The sequence below is a fragment of the Canis lupus genome, chromosome 21, assembly GCF_011100685.1.
Source record: "Canis lupus familiaris isolate Mischka breed German Shepherd chromosome 21, alternate assembly UU_Cfam_GSD_1.0, whole genome shotgun sequence".
In the NCBI taxonomy this organism is placed as follows: Eukaryota; Metazoa; Chordata; class Mammalia; order Carnivora; family Canidae; genus Canis; species Canis lupus.
The window spans coordinates 11,553,092-11,574,097 of record NC_049242.1 but is presented as its reverse complement, the minus strand read 5'-3'; the positions used below and the strand labels follow the sequence as shown (position 1 = coordinate 11,574,097).

At 39.5% G+C, this 21,006-nt stretch overlaps 1 protein-coding gene across 1 annotated transcript in view; it reads right to left on the bottom strand.

Annotated features, from left to right (window-relative positions):
- Positions 1-21,006, bottom strand: part of GRM5 (glutamate metabotropic receptor 5) — a 516,157-nt gene that overhangs the window by 14,995 nt on the left and 480,156 nt on the right. The window contains exon 9 of the mRNA XM_038568353.1: positions 9,236-9,331. Within this exon, the coding sequence (XP_038424281.1) occupies positions 9,236-9,331 (96 nt within the window). The remainder of the gene's footprint in view (positions 1-9,235; positions 9,332-21,006) is intronic.

Here is a 21,006-nt window from a genome sequence, read left to right as displayed (position 1 = left end):
TCTGGGTAGTTTATCCAAAGGAAATGAAATCACTGTCTTGAAAAGATATCTCAACCCTGTGTTTACTGCAGCATAATTTACAATAGGCAAGACATGGAAACAACCTTAGTGTCTATCAACAGATGAATGGATAAGGAAAATGTGATATATATTTACATACACAAACACAATGGAATATTATTCAGCCATTCCCCAAATAAGGAAACCTATTTGTCACAATATGGATGATGTGGATTAAATCTGAAGGCATTGTAAAATGTAAAATAAGAGAAAGACAAAGACTGTATGATACCATGTATACGTGGAATCTAAAAAACAAAAACAAAAACCTGAACTAATAGATACAGAGAACAGATTGGTGGTTGGATGAGGTAGGAGTAGGAGTGGGTAAAATGGGTGAAGAGAGCCAAACTTCTAGTTTTAAGATAAATATGTTCTGGGGATACCATGTACAGCATGGTGACTATAGTTAATAACACTGTATCGTATATTTGAAAATTGCTAAGAGAATAGATCTTAAAAGTTCTCATTATAAGAAAAAAAACTGTAAATGTGTGATGATGGATGTTAGCTAAATTTATTGTGATTATTTTTCTGTATATATACATATATATGTATATATCTCAAATCATTATGTTGCACACCTAAAACTAATACAACTTCATGTCAGTTATATCTCAATAAAAAAGAAAATATATCCTTTTGATATTAAAACAACTTTTATAAAAGATTATTTATTTGAGAGAGAGAGCACAGAAGAGAGGAGGGCAGAGGGAGAGGGAGAAGCAGAATCCCCCTGAGCCGAGAGCCTAATGTGGGGCTTGATCCTGGGACCCTGAGATCATGACCTGAGCCGATGGCAGACACTTAACTGACTGAGCTACGCAGGTGCCCCTAAAACAACTTTTTATTTCTATCCTATACACTATTATCTGTTGATGTCAATCTTTTTGGTTTCTACAGATGACAGGAATCTTTCTCTGGCTCCTTGAAAATTAATTAGGTAGACGCATACAAAAAATAATAGATGTTTTTGATTCATATTTGCCTTTGTCTTTTGCTTGCAATATACTGCCTTCTCTATGTATACCTAATCTCCTCATTTAAGTTCTTTTACTCCTTTAAAATATCCGTGTATAAAAAAACAAACAAACAAAAATAATAAAAAAAAATCCGTGTATGTTTTCATATACATGCTATTTTTAATTCCTCAAAAAAACGTGAGAAAGTTATCAACATTGTGTTCATTTTATAGACTATAAAGCTGATGCTTAGAGAGGTTCATGGGATTGTGTGCAAACATACTTACTGTGTAAAATCTTGCTGCGTATGACTTTCCATCGGTTACTGACTAGGAGTATGGAAGACAGCGTTATAAAGCAGGGTCTCCACTTTGAAGGCCATGTGAAGTATAATGGCAAAAAATTGTTAGGTACGTAGAAACCCTATTTCATATATCTTTTGAATTTCTGGTATGAAGCATAGGGCCTTATGCATAATAAGTGATGAATTAACATTTTTAAAAATAAATAATCCTTATGCTAAAGAATCAGTTCAAAATGATGCATGAAACAGGGTTAGATGAAATAGTGATTTAAGTTTACAGAGCATTTAGCTCTGCTGAATAGTTTGCCCTTATTTTGGTATTGTCTACCTAATGGGATTATGGCAATAAGATTAGGGCAGACATTACAAGATTTAATCCATATTTTGTGGTGGGAGTAAAAGTAGAGAGTATGCCTCTCGCCTTGACTTCTTCCTCTAGAGTACAAGAATTTGAACTGATAACTCCAAAGCCGCTCCCTTTGTGGCATTTGTTCTATCAGACTCTTCTCATTCCCTTATTCCCTTTTAGGAGAAATTATGAGATATCAATTTTTTTTGTCTCAAAATATGTACAGATCTTTATATTTATACATAACGAATAAATTATTATTTATATGGGCAAGGACAGCAGGCTTACAAATGATTGTGACTAGCTCCTCTCCTTCCCCCACAAAAAAGGATGTTACTGACAGAAATGGAGAAGAGCCAGGGAATCCAAGTAGTCCCATTACTAAATTTTGTATTATGCCACAGGCTGAAAGAAATAGAATAAGTATACTCACAGTAATTAGTGATTCTTCTGGAAAAATAAGTAAAGGAAATTGAGAATCTTGTTTATATTTTCATATTTGTGGCCCTTACTAAAGTTAATCATTTCTGGTCCAATCACAAGACATTAGCTGAACTGTGTTTTTGTCAGACTTATAAACTATTTCCCTAAGAAATTCCTTATAATAATATTCCAAGAATTATTATAGTTACTCAAAATCTGTAACTTTGTTCCTTTGTTTTCTGATCAATGTGTTTTATAAAACTGATTGGCAAACTGTATAGAAAGTAAGGATCACCCTGTAAATGGTTCATGAATAAATGGCTCTAAGGTCAACTAAGTTAAGTAAATTTAAACTGCTTTCTGTGGAACATCTCAATTTCTTTCTTTCTTTCTTTCTTTCTTTCTTTCTTTCTTTCTTTCTTTCTTTCTTTCTTTCTTTCTTTCTTTCTTTCTTTCTTTGCATGCATGTGCACCTGAGGGTGGGGGCAGAGGGAGAGGGAGAGAGAAAATCTTAAAACAGGCTCTATGCCCAGCATGGAGCTGACTCGGGGCTCGATATCATGACCTGAGCTGAAATCCAGAGTCAGTCCAAAACCAACTGAGCTACCCAGGCACTCCTCAAGTCTTTGTTTTGTAAGCATTCATAGAAAACCTCCAAGAAGGGCATATAGCATGTAGTGTTGGCTACATTAATTTCATCCATACTGTCACTTTTGCCTCTTCTTTTCTCCTGCTCATGGAATATCTCTTAAACTTGGTCTAACGTTCTATAGGATATAGTTTGTGAAGTTTTCTTCCAGGGATTCTAAAAACCTGAACTTGAAACTGCAGGTCATGTTGCTTTCTCCCTCCCCTATTCATATTTGGGGCTTATTATCTGGATCACTGATTTAATACCTTAATGTACCTGATTGCTCTTGTAGTTTCCATCAGAATGAATTTTATTCCTCTATAAAGATTGTCAGGGAAGTCTGGGTGGTGCAATTAGTGGAGGCATCTGACTCAAGTGGTGATTTCAGGGTTCTGAGATTGAGCCGCGGTAGTGGGCTCTGCCCTCAGCTCAGGGTCTGCTTGAGACTCTCTCCCTCTTCTGTCCATCCCCTCCATGATCTTTCTCTCAAATAAGTAAATAAATCTTTTTTTTTTTTTAAAGACTGTCAGTTCTTTAGGGTGGAAATTCATATTTTCTGGAACACCACATGGTCCCTAAAACAGTGCAATCTACATACAAAAAGATTCTCCTTGCACTCTTAGTGATTGATTGATCGAATCAGCAGTCTCAGAGCACTTCTGGATACTGAGGGTGGAAAATTAAACAGGACAAGTTTAGTGGGAAGAGACAGTAACCAGAGAATATGCAATATCAGAGGTAAACTCAAAATACTTTAGAATTATGAGTTTGGGCAGATGTAAAATAGATAGTAGGAAGTTTAGAAAGTTTTCAAAGAGGAATTGCCCTTCAATTTGGGTTTTGAAAACTGAGTAAGAGGCAGAATAGGATTGGGGGTTGGAGAAAATGTATTCAAGGAGCAAGTAGGGGTAATCCAGGTAGAGATATAGTACATGTTAAGGTGTGAAATTGTAGAAAGGAGCTAGTGTGTTTGGAGAATGGTAAAAAAGTTAAGGTGCCTGAAGAAGAGAACACATGTGCCAAACAGAGAGGGAATAAATGTTAAAGAATAGAGTTAATGTGTGAAGGTCCTCATATTCTGAGTGCATGGATTTGGAATTAATTCCAGATGGTGGATATCACAATGGTTAGAGCAAGAATTCCAGAATCAGAGTTTGGCTGTATTATGGACTTTATCATTTACCTTTTTAAAGATGAAATAAGAGATCACACAGGGAAAGCACTTAAGCCAGTATCTGGTATATATCTAAACACCCCAGGAGAACTATGGGAAACATGAATTTTAAAGCAGAGAAATTGTCACTGAATTGATTTCATTGATATTATTAGATTTTATTTTATTTACTTTTCCAGGATTGATTGTTGAGAAAACCACCACTGATGGCAAGAGGAGAGTGGAAGAGAAGATCAAAAAAAAAAAAAGAAAAAAAAAAAAAGGACTTTCTGAGCTTCTAAGCTGAGTAGCCTTGGGTAACTGTAATACTAAATATCTATTGAATGCTTGCTAAATGCTGTACTTGCACGATCTTACTTAATTTTCACAGCATCATATACTAAGGGAAATGCTCTATTATTATGCTCATTTTATAGACCATAGAGATTAAAGAGGTAAAATGGCACCTCAAGGTCACACTGGCTAGTGCTGAAACCAGGTTTTAAGGTCTTTGATTTCAGAATTTTCACTAAATCACTCTACTGTGTAGGTTATTTAATATTCCTGAGCTTCATTTTCCTTATCTGTATCACGGAAAGATAATTCTTAGGAGAATTTAGTGCATAACCAATGGGAAAGGACCGCTACAGTGTTTGATGCATAGTAATAACAGCAATGGCATTAACTGCTACTGTTACCTGCTTTAGAACATCTCTAAATGATCTGAAATTGACTCTAGGGAGAAATGAAGAGGACTACTGCAGAAGTCCTATCACTATGAAACTAGCTGGCTTCATACTGGAAACAGAACATTCTCTCTGTGGCTCTGGATTTTATATACCTCTGTGTGTAGCCTTTTCTGAACACTCAGTTCAGGCTAATGTTTAGTTTATATAACTCTTAATTCTATTTCCACTGGCATGTGCTATACTTTCAGATATCAAATGAGAAGTTAATTCAACACATAAATTTTCCTCTGGGACAGGGGTTTCTGTTGCATTTCAATTATCTGCTTTTCTGACTCTGTTCCTCCATGGACTATGGATTTTCAAGGGCATTAGTCAAGTCTTTGTCATTCATTTAACTCCAGAATCTTGTAAGTGCTTGGCTTGTGGTAGGTGCTTAATAAATGAGCATTGCATGAGGGAAGAAATAATTGAATCAAAGAAAGGCAAAACAATCTTAACACAGACATCACATTGTGGGATTGCTTTTCAAATCTGAGTTCCTCACAATGATGACATCACTGTTACCCGATTCTCTAAAGGCTCTATTAAATATTTATACCCACTAAAATCAGATGCTGCATCTATTAGGTGAAAATCGGTTACTCAAGTGATTGGGATTAATACCTCACCTAATTGATATCATGATATTGCAACAGTAAAAATACCTCATACCACCCTCCTTCCTGCAAGCACTGGAGGGGTACTATAGATCCCTCTATTACATTTGATTAGGGAGTGCTTTTCTAAAGAGTAACCAGACTGGGAGGCTCAGAATGTCTGTGGCTCTCCTTCATGGGGTATGACATGAGCAGTTCAGAATGCAGACTCCTATGAGCACTCCAATGGACTAGCCCTGCTGAGATAGGAGATAATAACATTCATTGTTGAGGTTTTAGCCATCTCTGAGGTGGACCATCTCAGTATGAACTCACATGATAACAGGGTTTAGAGAATTTACAGTTCTTAGAGCACCTCCCTGTTTAGGACTCTCTTTCAATTCTCCTGCAATTAGGAGGTCTCTGCTCTGAAACACACTTAGACTGTCCACTGTGGAAATGTGAAAAGATGACAAGTTATGCTAGATTCCGACAGAAGGGGGGAAAAATCATAGAAAAGGAAAACAACATAATATTTCAGAAAGCTAGATGTTACCAATACATATAATGTTCTTAATTCTTTTCCAAATGTGGGGGTGGCGGGAGAAGGGAGAAGTGAGGGAGGGTCTCTAAGACCCTGTCATTGTTTCAGGTAAGAGAATAGTGTTCAGCTCTAGGGCTACTTGGCATAAAATTCTCTCCCTGGCAGGTAATTTGGCTCTGGAAAAATCACCTCAGGCATGAATTCACTGGGTCCTGTCCTTTGCATAGTTTCAACATAGAAAACATAGGCAAATGAGATGCAGGGTGATACTCCTGGTTTCTCTGATTGTTTGAGCTTCCCTTAGCTCCTCCCTGGGCCTGGTGGTGTGGTAATGGCCACAGAACCAGGCCAGATGTTTGCAGGGTAAATATGCTTAACTATGACTCTGGAAGCAAACTTGGGGGAGGAGTGGGAGCTGATAAGAAAGAGGGCCTCAACAGCTGATGCTAAAAGTATCTATAAAAGTTGAATAGGGGGATCCTTGGGTGGCGCAGCGGTTTGGCGCCTGCCTTTGGCCCAGGGCACGATCCTGGAGACCCGGGATCGAATCCCACATCGGGCTCCCAGTGCATGGAGCCTGCTTCTCCCTCTGCCTATGTCTCTGTGCCTCTCTTTCTCTCTCTGTGACTATCATAAATAAAAAAAATAAAAAAAAAAAAAGTTGAATAGTTATTCTTTCCCCAGCCCTTCTCTTCAATTCCAGAAGAAGTGCACTAGGGTTAACTACTCTAACCTCTTTTTTTTTTTTTTTTAAGATTTATTTATTTATTTATTCAGAGAGAGAGAGAGAGAGAGAGAGGCAGAGACACAGGCAGAGGGAGAAGCAGGCTCCATGCAGGGAGCCTGACGTGGGACTCGATCCCAGGTCTCCAGGATCACACCCCAGGCTGCAGGCGGAGCTAAACTGCTGCGCCACAGGGGCTGCCCCTACTCTAACCTCTTATTTAGAAATGGGTTACATTGTAGTTGTCTCCTCTCTGATATCTTTTCTCTTAATATTCATTTTCAACTTATTTCTCCTGGATAAATGTCACTATGTGTGTTTGTGTGTGTACTTATATGAACAAATAGAAGTTGGGAAAAAAAAAAAAAAGATTTGATGGTCTTAAGACATTTTGGCCTTTCCTTTTATCTGTCTATAGGCCTTTTCTCCTCCTTAATGGAAAGCTCCTTAGAACACTGAAGGATTCCCTTTCCCTCTCGCGTAATTTTACTCCCTTCTATCAGTTTTTATTTAATGTTAAAGAAATGAGAAGGAAGAAAAACTAGGAAGGGAAGGTGGTCATTCCAACAAAGCTATTATTACTAGTGCATGCAATGGTCCTCTGTGCTTCACCAGGATTTATCAATCTAATAAGCCTTGTCACTAACTTGGCTATATCCAAACACATGAGAAAACAAAAAGTAACTATTATTTTGCTGTTGTAGAGAAGCTTGGACTATTCCCAGTGTAGGTACATTGAATTGCTATCTCTGTAGATCTGGACCTGACCCAGGCGAGCTTGGTCTGGCTGACCTGGAGTCCTGTTACCCTCTGTGTCCCACTATTTCCTGTACATTTCCTCACTCATTTTCAATCAAGACAGTCTTGAGCAAATCTAATTATGGGCTGATTGGATCTGAGATTTCCAAACATTAATTAAACGCTCCCAAGAACAATGTATGACACAATGGAGACCTAATGTTTACCACGAATAGTTCCATGTCATCTCCTAGATGAATGGATTATTCCACAGTATCAGTTAATAGATATAAATTGGAATGACCTAGGAATCTTGTTATAGTTTAGATTTTTGTCGCAGTGCGTTTCATAGGCAACCAAGTTTGGGAAGTCCAGTTCTAGACAGTTGCTTCAAATCAGAAATCACTCTGGACAGAGCCCCTATAATTCATTTGATACAGTCATTTTCACCTTGTCCAGCCAACTCCAGTGCTGTTTGACTGATTTTCAAGGACATGATTTATGGCACTTTGTCATATCTGAATGGAAGGACACCAGTAGGTCCAATACCAGTCTGTTGAGTTACTCCCACAAAATGATCCATTGAGGCTTATCTTCTGGACACACTGAGATCCAAAGATGGCTGTATAAAGGGATCATGGACATAAGGGCATCAGATATGCTAGTGTGCACACACACATATATGCCTACAAAGGTACACATGCTCTCATCACCTTGTCTCTGGGAGCCAAACTTGGCCAAGCTCTCGGCCAGGGCTGCTTTAAATGATTGGTCAGACTGTAAGCTACACAGTTCTTGGCACCATTTTCACAGACTGCAACATGAATTCCACCACCCCCTTCTGGAAATTGTGTAATACAGTGGTCCTTGGAAAAAGTTAGATATTACTTTGAAAACCAGAAGGAGCCTACTACAGAGGAAGCAAATACAATGTTTGGGGTGAAAGTTCAACAGGATTCAATAGAATTTTCTTCTTTCTATGCAGCTGGATCTCAAGCTCTGCTCTCAGCACATGCACACACATAGGTACACACTATACTTTCTGCACTTCCCCTTTCCTTTCACCCAGGCTGATTTGTAGGAGTTTCCCTTCTACACCTTGTACCACAGATAGATGGGGAAATGCTACAACCAAGTAGAAGTGGAGAGTTAGTTCATGGTGAGTGATTCCCCAATGGAAGGCTTCTCCAGCATTCTGGAACTGTTTAATGCCAATCTTGACAGTATTTATCTCCAGAGCCCTTTTCTTGAAACACCGTCCCATGCAATAAAGCACGTTCATTTCATGCAACACAGCTAAGTTGATGCTTATAGTTCTTAATAACCCAGGTGACTGGGCACAGCTCAGTTGTAGGTGCCTGATATGAAGGAACATGCACAGCGCAGCGACAGAGGGTGTTTGCCACCAAACACAGAGAAATAAAGGAGCTGCAAAGCTATGGTAGCTAGAGGAGGACTAGCTTTCCTTATTTAGGTTCAGGAAAAGCCTCTTGCCTCTACAGCTCACTTAGTCTGGCTCAGCATTTGCCCTTGGCTGTTACATGATGTTACATTGAAAACAAGTCAGATTAATTCCCAGGTTTGTCTGGGATCAGGGCTGGAATCTTTCCTCATTGCAGTTCTTCCCTCAGAACCAGTCCTGGGCTTTTGCATTTGTTTTGACAACTGATTAGACAGTCCTGAAATGTGAATTTCCTCCAATCTCTTCCACTTTGCAAACTCCAGAAGCATTTGACCAATAAGTTAAAATCCACGGGAGAACTGAGTGTGAATTAAGGCTTTAGACATGCAAAGCACACAACCCTGGGAACAGCAGCATCTGGGACAGGAGGCTCCCATCACTTCACATGAGGATGGCATGGGTTTTGCAGATCAAACACACACAGAAAACCAGTGGTGGCCCAGGTTGGACACACTGCATGGGGTGCACAGTGGAGTGAGGACCTAGACCAGGGAGCCACCTGTTCCTCTAGCTTGCGTACATTGAGTTCACACCACCTCAGGCCACTCACAGTTTGCTTACCTGCTCATTGTTGCTCTCCCACCATTCCCCACACTCCCTTTGGGGGTGAAACACTCTATTTCCGACTTGTGCTGGGCCAGTCTCCTGTCTTTGTACCTGGTGAGCATGAACAAGGACAGGAGCAAACAGAAAGATATGATTGTGTGCTTAACTGGCCAGGCTGAGGAAGAACTGTGGCTGCAGAGGGTTGTTCCATGATAAAACAAGCTTCTGCTTTTCACTGTAGTGGCTGACCTGTAATATGTATTAGATGCTTGTGATGGCATATGGATCACATTGGGGTTGATTTTGTTACTAATTGTTAAACCACACATGATCTACCCTTCTATATTGCCTATTAATCTGTGATTTCATCACATTTAATGGTCAATGGTAAAAGAAGTGCAATTCTTATCCTCTGAGAAAAAGATTAATATCAATAAATCAGAATTCCTTTAGCATTTACCATATACCAGACATGGTGCTAGGATTTTACATAAATTTAATCCTGGCCACAACCCTGTGACAGAGGCTCTGTTATTTTTATATCCATTTTGCTGAAGAAAAGAAACCTAAGATTGTAAGGATTAAGTAGATTGATCAAGGATTTTTCAATACAGGGAGTCTAGTTTAGAACCCACACTTTTAGTCATTGTAATGTATTTCCTTCCATTATGTGTGTGTGTGTGTGTGTGTTTTCATTAACAAAGCTTCATTGAATGGTATTATGTTTGAGTATTTTATTGGAGACTGGTGATGCCAAAAAAGAGATGTTTCTTGGATGTAAGAGGTTTATGCAACCATTAAGTTGAGGTTGAACACTGAATATTGGACTGCCTGAATGGTGGAGAGTAGCTCAAACAGCATTTGTATCAGAACCGGCAATTTACCACACCTGGAGGGTACTAGATGTTTCGTCTAAAGTAAGTTATAAGATTCCCAACATTAGCCTGCTACATGGTGAACCAAGATGAGCCTTTATATTTGAATGACAGTTTTCAGAGCCAGCATGCTTTCACAGAAGTAATCTTATTTATCCATCAGTTTAAGACTGTGGGCAATTAAAGAGAGTACAGTTACGCTCATTTGCTGGAAGAGGACACTGAGACTTACTTAACTGACTTGACCGAGGTCACAAGCCTTATTAGTAGAGAATGACCATTAGTAGAGTTTGGGGCCCAAGATTCTTAAGGTTCATTGCCCTTTTCCCTTCTAAAACTGCAGCTTGATATGACACTTCATCCATGTCCCTGATATTCAATAGGCAGTGGTAAAAGTGACTTAGTATCAAAAGACTTGTTTACCCTTGGTATAGTCATTTTCCCCCAAGTTTCTTTTCTTGCTGCCTTAAAATTAATACTAAATAAAATGCACCAAAAGCCATATCATTATTAGTTCTGGATGGAGGCCTTTCTCTTAATTTTCTTTTAAGATGTTAAAACTATTTAGTATTTGAATAAAAATGGCTCATTAAATCAAGCCAAGTGGATGGAATGGATTACCTTATTCAATAGACATCAGTTGAGCATCAGTTTATTCTAGACAATGGTCTTTGGCCTGGAGATATAGAGATAAATCATCCACAGGTCCCACCTCACAGAGTTCACAGTGTAGTGGGAAAAGGAAGGGAAGAAGGCAGGATGTTGTTTATGATCATGAGAGAGGGTCTTCTGGAGATTTCTAAGAACAGTTTCTTTTTCTTCTCTTCTCTTCTCTTCTCTTCTCTTCTCTTCTCTTCTCTTCTCTTCTCTTCTCTTCTCTTCTTTTCTCTTGGCAAAGATAACACTGGAAACCATGGTCTCTTTTTGCTCTTGGCAAAGAAAACACTGGAAACCATGGTCTCTTTTTGCTCTTGGCAAAGAAAACACTGGAAACCATGGTCTCTTTTTGCTAGGACAGCTGTCTGGTGTGGTACTTAGTAATGCTACACCCATGTTGCCAGCATGAGAGAAGGTAAGCCAATATTTTAAAAAACAGTGGCATGGAAAATTAGAAGAATGTAGGTCCTAGACAATATCTCTGAGTGACTGAATTAGCCTGTTTCATCTCAGAACTTCTTTTCATGTGAGTCTTATCATGTCAGCCACTTTGAATTAGGTTTTAGATTCTCTAATGCCAAAATCCTTCTAGCTTTTACTTTGCTTTTGTTACTTTCTCTACCATAGCCGAGTCTAAGAATTTCTAAGGCTCTTTATAGCATTAGGTTTGGGTATTTGTAAGTTCTGTGTGTATGTGTGTGTATTTATGAAGACCCTAAAGAAGCAAGTTACTAACAAATGTTTTAGTCTAACCATTTGTCTTCTTTTAAATATTGCTTCTTTTTATACATATTATTGTATATAAAAAAGTGTAAGTCTTCACAGAATTAGATTTTTGTATGGGAAGAAAAAGTGTGAGACAGACTGGGTAAAACAAAGGATTAATTTCTCAATAACTCACATTTAGAGAACACCTAAACAACTGGCCCTTATGACCATGGTACAAACACCACTGTTAATTTCCTGGAAGCCATGCTAACTATAGTCCTAACCCACATAAGATTTATAAGAAAAATATTTTTTTGGTTATTCAGATGACCCAAATATATATGAAAATGTATATATTTCTTTTCATATTTTTTTTCACTGTTCCAGGATCACAGTTCCCAAAACCGTTGGAATTTCCTAAGTGTTGTGAGTCATAAAGATGCCTCATGTTATGTTAATAAGGTGATTCCCCCAAAGCACTTAAGGAGGGGGCAGGTTGCCTGAGGAGCCAGCCCTGTGATAGGAGGGTTGGAACTTCCGGTCCCACTCCATTGTCCTCCAGGGAGGGGAGGTGGCTGGAGACTGAGTTCAGTCACCAGTGGTCAATGATGCAATCAATTATGCCATTGTAATAAAGCCTCCTTAAAGCCCCAAAAGGACAGGTTTGGAAAGTTTCTGGAGTGGTGCACATATGGAAATGCTGGGAGGGTGGCTTGCCTGGAGAGGGCACAGAAGCTCCACATGCCTTGCCCTATGCATCTCTTCCATCTGGATGTTCTGAGTTATATCCTACAATAAACCTGTGCTCTGGTAAGTACAATGTTTCTCTGAGTCCTGTGAGTCTCTCCAGAAAAGTACTCCAACCTGAGAAAGGGGTCATGAGACTCTCTGGTTTATAGCCAGTTGGTCAGAAATATAGGTAGAGCAACTGGCTCAGAAGTCCAAGGAGGGGGTCGTTGGAACCTCCAGTCTACAGCCAGTAGGTCAGAAGCACAGGTGATAGGGGTGGTGGAGGAAGGACAGTCTTTGTAGGACTCAACCCTGAACCTGTAGAATTTTCAAGTTGATAGTGCCAGAACTGAGTTGAATTATAAGACACCCAGCTGCTCAAGAGAATTGCTTGTTGGTGTAGGAAGTGCCCATCCCCACTGCCAACATACACATACCCTGGAAGTGGGTATGTGAGAAACCAAAATAACCAGTTACTACGGGTTTAGTGTTGCATTTTCAAACTGATTAATAAGAACCACTACAGGTCAGAGCCCTTATAAGTACTTCAATAAAGCTTTTGGTCATGTTTGCAGAATTGGCATCAGTCTGCAAGGATTTGCCAAAGATTTTCCTCAGTCACCTTTCCTGTCACTAGACTAAGAAAATATCAAGAAAAACAAAAGAAGGAATATGAAGCTGTGTCCCTATGTGCTCATCCCTTACCTAGTCCAGTTATAGACTGAAGTGGTCTTGGCTCTGATGATTTTGGAATTCTCTTCCAGATGCCATCATGTCTGAGCCTGACTATAGCAACTTTTGCAGCTAGATATTATTTCTTAGTTTTCCCTTTGCCTTCCCGGCTTTGGACAGAATGTTTCAGCCTTTAGTTTTCAGTTATCATTTCCCTTTCCACCTGTACCAGTATGGACCTTCGTTAAAGCTTTGGAAACATTTAACTTTGTTCCCATGTTGGCTTCTCAAACACCAGCCTAACCTCAGACATATTTCAGATCAAACACCTACCGTCGAGTAACATCTTTAGTGATCAGAAACACAATATCTAATTTTAAAATATATGAGGCAGAGTGCGACATTACATTTTATTTTCCAGATTTATTTGCTGTGTCACCTTTAGGGCTATCCTAACTTTGGATCCTGACAGTGATAAAATAAGAGAAGCTATGATATACATTTGAATAGCATTTCCAATATTGTAGAAAACTTTTCTTGTGCCATTTGATTCTCTCAACAAAGTTATTAATATCCTCATCTTTCAGGAGAACCTGTGGCTCAGAAAGCTGCACAGTCTGGCTAAGTCTCCATAATTGCCCATCACAGAAACCACATGCTTTACCTACAGACATCATGCTTTTTATTAGCACCTCGCTTCATAATGTCCTTTTACATGAAAAATAAAGAACTTTTCTGAATAATCTGATAATCCATTTGAGGGACTGAAAATGTCATACATTAAGGGAATAATGTATACTTAAGGCATCTGGGCTTGGAGCACAGTATAAACCTATTTCTTTTCCATAGGTCAAATTTCTACACAATGGCCAAGTAGAACAGATCACCCTCTGTGGCCCCTGCTAATATGGAAATAGACTGCCCTTCCTCTAGCCAGTGTTAACCTCCATGGGAGTACACAAAAATCTGAAGGTCAAAGAGGCATAGCTGAGAACAACTGTCAACCAGTGATGATGTATGGATGGGATACTGCGCGAGAGCAGAACCACACCCAGTGAGATGGTAGACTTTTTCAACAACGCTGAAGTGTTACAAAGAGAACCGAAGGAAATTCCAAGGCAATCTTTCAAGTCAAATTGCTTAGGGGAGAATTCTAGCTGAAGACAGAAGGGAAGTCCTTACAGATCTCACTTGAGAAGGAAAGAGTAAGGGCCAAATCTAGTTCATAATCACAAAGTAATTCCTTATTTCAGTCTCATCCTTCTGCCCTCTGTGTGTCTGAACACAAGTAAGTATATTCAGATGGTTTACTACCTGTTCCGGCAGATCTTGTGGTTTCTGTATCCAGAAAAAAACAACTTTTGTCCAGACTTGCAGTGTCAGGTTGATTCACTCAGAGATTGCAGGTTAAAAAAAGAATAATAATAGGCATGATTAATAGCCTGAGAAAATAATGTCAGAGATGAACATAAGTTGGGAAAGTATTTGAGAAGCTGCCAGAGAAGATACTGTTCTGTCCTCTATAAAATAAAAGGAAGGTAGAAGTTGACAGGTGGGGAAGCAATGCAAATAAGCAATTAAAATGTAAAGAATCAGCTATATTGGCCCAGTAATTCTATAAATAGGAATTTATTCTAAGGAAATAGTTCAACATAAGCTGAAAGCCTTCTGTACAAAGATTTTTCCTTTCAGTGTTGTAGAAAAATAGCAGAAACAAAACAAGAGCAAACCACTGGAGAATGATTTAATAAATTATAGCATAGCAAAATTATGGAAATGTGTTAAAAACAAAAGAAAGAATACAAAACTGTGTCCCTATGTGCTCATTCCTTACTAGTCCAGTTATAGACTAGGTAAAGCCTTTCATTTAGCTTCCAGAAAATTCTCCAAGGAAGTATTTTAATCCCTCTTATGATGAGAACTTGTTTTCAGCTATGAATCATCTGAAGTCATTGCCTTTCACCATGTACTTTCTTTTGACGCTATTTGTTTCACAATCAACAGAAGTCCATGAAGATGCAGATTTTAAAACTAACTCTAAGGTGCTTTACAAGTTTACACAACAGGAAAAACTTTTCAGGGAGGAGCATAATGTTGATTGACCAGAAGGAGGATCTCCAGAAGAAAAGGATCAGTCTGAAGAAACGTCATGGTAAAGCGTTAATTAAAAGTTGCTGGCTTCTCTTAGGACTGAGGGGTTTTTCAGACAAAATAGTTTATTATTCCTAAAAACTGATGGGTAGTTTTTCCAACAGGAATGTTTCCTAACATTTTTTAGCATGAACAGCTAGAAAAGTTTTGAAGTCAGACCAAGCTTGGTAATGAAAAGAAGAGCCAATATTTACTGGATCCTGGGAATATACAAAACACATTCCGAGTAACCAAACTTACTGATTTGATCACTGCAATAGCTCTACAAATTAGATACTACTTCCTATTTTACAAAGGAGGAAGAGCCAGGATATAGGGAGATGAAGTGATTTACCCAAGGTTATGGGATTGGTTAACTCTGATGCATACTGTTTCTCACTAAAATGCTGGTTACAAACACTAGTAGGGCCATTTCTCGAGCCTGGTTCTGTCTCTGAATGTCTGAAGACACCCCACGAACTGTGCTATTTTTTCAAACCTTTCATCTTTTTTTCTGATCTCCTGGCTTAAGTCCCTGCCTCTGATCTTCCTTTGGCCCTTTTTACACTAGTAGATAGGAAGCCTGATCCCTCTTCCTCTCTCTGGTATTGACCTAGGTTACAGTCTGCACTTAGTAACTTCATTTTCTCCGTCTGGGGTAGGAAGCCCAAACCTCAGTGCTTCTCTGCAGAAGCAGATTTCCTCTGAAAGTACTGGAGAATCAGGGACCCTCACTTAGAGCCCTAGCAAGGCCCTGTTCCTATTTTTGTATTCACATTTTGTTATCTTTCTCTTAATAGAGTTCTTTCCCAAAATTGTATGACCTTAAGTCTCACAAAACTCGAATCTACTGGGGCACCTGGGTGGCTCAGTTGGTTAAGTGTCTGATTCTTGGTTTCAACTCAGGTTATGATCTCATTTGCTGTGAGACTGAGCCCCATGTGGACTTCTGTGCTCAGCAGGGAGTCTGCTTGAGATTCTGTCCCTCTGCCCCTCCTTCCTCCCCATCTGCTTGCTCGCTCTTTCTCTCTAAAATCAATCAATCAATCAGGACACCTGGGTGGTTCAATCTGTTAAGCATCTGCCTTTGGCTCAGGTCATGGTCCCAGGGTCCTGAGATCCAGCCCTGCATAGGGCTCCCTGCCAGGCAGGGAGTCTTCTTCTCCCTCTCCTTCTGTACCCACCCCCCACCACCCGCCACCTCATGCTCTCTCTCTCTCTTTCTCAAATAAATAAATACAATCTTCTAAAAACTTAGAAATAAAAAAAAATAATAAAAACTTAGAAATAAATAAATACAACTTAAAAAAAAAAAAACCCACACACCCAAAACTTGAATCTACTGCTTCCCAGAGTTTGCCTCCTTTCCCACAAGGAAACCATCAACCATCTGTGTTATATTAGTGGACTTACTAATGTTTCCTGAATTAATGTTTCCCCAATGGAAATTTTGGGGATCAGGTGAGAGATAAAATTCTTAATCTTAACAGGTGCATATTAATGGTACTTGTATACATGTCATTTTTTTTCCGGTTCTAATCACTTCTCTAACTCAGCAGGTTTTCTCCAGACAATTCTGATATACAATATTTTGTCCTGTTTTTTTTCCACATGTCCCCTAATACTTATGAAGCCATGGGTCCTCCAATGGGACAGGACCTGTATGATCCCCATTACATGTGTGGTTAATGAATCTTTGATTTTTACCACCATCCAGACTGGCTTGCAGGATCTGGGTGCTCCCACATGCCCTAATTCAGGCTGCTGGAATGTAGGCTGCATTTGAAAGTGACATGCAGGTAGAAGATGTTCCTTTCTTTATCTCAGCCCTCCTCTCCTGTTGGTCTTTAGAAGAGTCCTTCTCTCTTCTTTCAGAACACTTATTTCAAATTCTTTTTTTTTTTAAAGATTTATTTATTTATTCATGACAGAGAGAGAGAGAGAGAGAGAGAGAGAGAGAGGCAGAGACACAGGAGGAGGGAGAAGCAGGCTCCATGCCGGGAGCCCGACATGGGATTCGATCCCAGGACTCCAGGATCGCACCCTGGGCCAAAGGCAGGCACTAAACCGCTGAGCTACCCAGGGATCCCCTTATTTCAAATTCTAATTAGATATCAGTTTGCCTACTAGCTCACTACTTTATCCCTAAACTGTAAACTTCACCGGAGCAAGGGCATGTGTGTACCTCTTGCAAGCACCTAGCACGGGCAGGGCCTGGCATATAGCAGCAGCCAGCAAACGCTTTTTTGCATGGCTTCAGCTTTTACCATTTACCAGAAATGGTAAAAGTAAGAACGTTTATCAAAGGCAAGGTGATAGTATTGATCCAAACCTAGCTCCATCTAAACTGCCTTTCTCTTCTGTTGTTCACATGCTGCCATTTGCTGAATCTGATCACAACAGTTCTGTTGGGCACCCTTCTTCTTCTGTCCTCTTCCTTCACCTTTGTTGCTCCAACTGCACGGCCACACAAAAAACCTTTCCTTTTCTCTACTTCTGCTTCTCTTGACTGCTGAGGGACAAATAAGAAGTGTCTCCAAGGATTGCCAAGAATCTTAGTTCCCCTTCCTCTCAGGTTTAAAACTCAGGGTTTTTGACAGAACCAAAAGGAGGTAGTGGTGACAGAGGGAAATGGCCATGTTCCTGGTCCCTGCATGTATGTGAAGGACTGAGAAATGCAGGGAGTTCATGCTTCCTGTGACAGTGACAGCTACCTGAAAGTGGTGATGACCCCCAGAGAGAGGAGAGCCTTTGTGTGAAGTCCTGGGTTGCTGAGTTGTGCCCTGACTCAATGTGAGCTTCACAAAAATCATCTCTCCTCTAGTGCACTGGACAGAATATACTAAAATCACAAGTCTGTGACAAAGGACTGCCTTTCTACCTCCCTTTTAGTCTTTGTTTCATTGTTTTAATAGTATCATTTAAATATATGCAATTATACTTCTATTGATTTTAAGGTAATGTCTCATGGTTTATTATAATCACATATAACTACAGCAGATGGATTTACTAGTTTTGCCATTTCTGGGCAGATTCCACATTGTTCAATATCTGTCACAATAAATAGAAAGTGAGATTTTTCTAATTTCATAATGAGAGATACCTAAAGAAACATTATATGAAGATGTTGCTTCAAAGGTCTTTTCTTTAGTAAATTTACTTGTTTTTTTTTAAGTACTCATTATATACTAAGTATTCAACTAGGAGTTGCATGGTGATCTAGAATTACAGGGGTTTATTATGGCAGAGTGTGATAAACTAGTGTGTGCAGCTATATGGATCACATATACTATATATGTGCATATAAACTCATATATGGATGCATATATGCACACAGAAATGCACACATATCTCTAATCATACAAACACACACACATAGGTAGATATACAGTAGTTCTCCAAATTTTTCTAAACAGATTGGGTTTTAGTTTGCTCAAGATAGGCAATAAATCAAGGTAATGAAGTGTACTGGCTTTGGAGTTAGTCAACATGAGTTCGGTTCCTAGCATTACCACTTACTAGCTGTATGATTTTGGGTAACTTATATAACTTTTCTTAAATTTTCTCTTTGAATAACAGGAGCAAGGTTACTTGACTCATAGTGTTGATGTTTTACATGAGGATTTTAGCATTTAATTTCACAAAGACATTACGAGGTAGGTTACATCATCGTCCTCATAAAAAGATAAAAGATAAAGAAATTGAGCCACAGAATGGTTAAGTGACTTGCTGAATGTGACACAGTAAAAGGAGGCAAAACCAGGAACATATCTGAGCTGTTGAACTCTAAAGCTTGTACTCTAGAATTCTAGAACCAAAATTAGCAAAGGGATGACTAAAAGGGAAAAGAAAACTCAATTTAGAAAAAAATCAAGGAGAAGCCAAAGATAGGGAGAGAAGGATAAGAGGCAAACATAAGTGCCAGGCACTGTGTTAGGAGTTTTTCTATATTGTCTCAAGCATCTTTACAACACTGGGAAGGGATAATGATGACTTTATCTAAAAGAGAACTGTAGTTCACACAGCTGATGAATGTTGATATTGGAATTCAATAGTAGGGGGTACTTCTTAAAAATAATATACTCAGACACATATGATGTGTCTTATACTCATCATAGTGATTGGTTCTATAGTTGACATTAAGAAAACACATTTCACAGCCTCTGACCTCAAAGAGTTTATAATCCTGATGGGGATCACAAACATGGACTTTGTAAACAATCAGAGAACACTAAATCCATGGTGATGATAACACCACATGTGGCTGCAGACCGACTGATCATAGAACTAAAATGGCAAATGTCATGATGGAATTCTAATTTAACCTGGTCTGAGAGGCACATTGTGCTGTCATGGGTTGTTGAACACATAGGTGAAAAGACATGATGTTATTTTCTTTTTTTAGATTTTGTTTATTTATTTTAGAGAGAGAAAGAGAGAGAGAGCTAGAGAAGGGACAGAGGGACAGAGATAATCTCCAGCAGACTCCCCTCTGAGTGCAGAGCTGGACATGGGGCTTGATCTAACTACCCTGAGATCATGACCTGAGCTGAAATCAAGAGTCAGATTCTTAACCAAGTGAGTCAAAATAATGATGTTATTTTTCTATGACTCTTCTTCTCACATAGGACCTATCAGACTGAATGGCTTAGCTTTCTCTATCCCTGGAGTAAAGGTTCAGAAAGCGCAAGGAAGAGGAAAACCAAAGGGAGCAAGCTCACTGCCTGCCTGTTATTGCCATGTCAGGGCCACATCTGTATCCCTGTGCCCACATCAGTGACTGGAACCTGGGCAGGCTTTAATAAAAGAAATGTGTTGACTGAAAGAATAAATGAAGGAGGAAAAAAAAAGATTATTTCTGGGAAGATCTAGAGAAATCACAAGGGAAAGAAAAAACACATATACAACCAGGACCCATAGTATCATGTTATCCCACCTTTGAGGCCTTTCCTGTCTGCTCTTAGATAATAACTATGTCCGTTTCTGTGCCCCTGCAGTACCCCTGACAAAGACTTGAAGCACCTACAACTCTCTACTGACATTATCTGCTTACATCTATGGCTCTGCTTTGAGGAAAGGCATTATCTAGGGGAAGGACAGTATTATATTCATCTTTATCATCTCCAGTGCCCAAAATATCATCTAGTTCATAGCAGATGAATAATAGGTTCCTCAGCAAACAGTACCTGTTTATTATTACTGTCGGGATAATAAACATGCACTGAGCAGAGAACCTTGCTTTCTTGTGACTGACTTCCGCCCAACTCTATCTAGCCAACTTGTTTTTGTTGTCTGGTATACAACTGAGATCCTCCTACCTCTACTGACTTCAATTCACTAAGTTTAATTTGGATCCCATGCACCATAAAAGTGTGCATTGCCCCCTTGTGTCTCCTTTAGTGAAACACCCCACGAACCCTTCTTGGTATTTCTTCCCCTTGCTGTGAGGCTCTGCTGCCCTCTAGGGGGCCTTGTTCATCTCACACTTCTCAGGACCCAGTTTGATTAGCATCTGACAACCTGGTCCTGAGGTGGGACCACCATGTTCAGGGCTGGGCTGCCAGCTCCCAGGGTTCATCTGCTGGCTCTTGACATCCCCATCTTATAAACTTGTGGCTATATAATGTAATGGGTTTAAGGATATGGTACTTGGGCATCAGGTAAGCAAGGAGGATGTCAAGAACTGAAACCCATCACAAGTGGAGGTTTTGAGAAGGCCTGCCATGGGGTCTCGGTGTGCTTGGTACCAACAGGATCCTCAGTTATGGGTATTCCACTTGCATCTTGGTAGTTTACATCAAAATTTATTCTATGGAATCCAGTAGCTGACTAATCGAAGTGTTATACCTGATGAATGAACAATGATTTTTGTCTTTGTGTGGGCCTCTGGAGACAAAGAACATCCTCAAAGTGTCTGGGGCCTAAATTTCTTCTTGTGAACGGCCAAACTGTTTGCAGGACGTACAGGCCCTTAGCCATATCCAGTACTAATGACCCTTAGCCTCTGTCTACTTT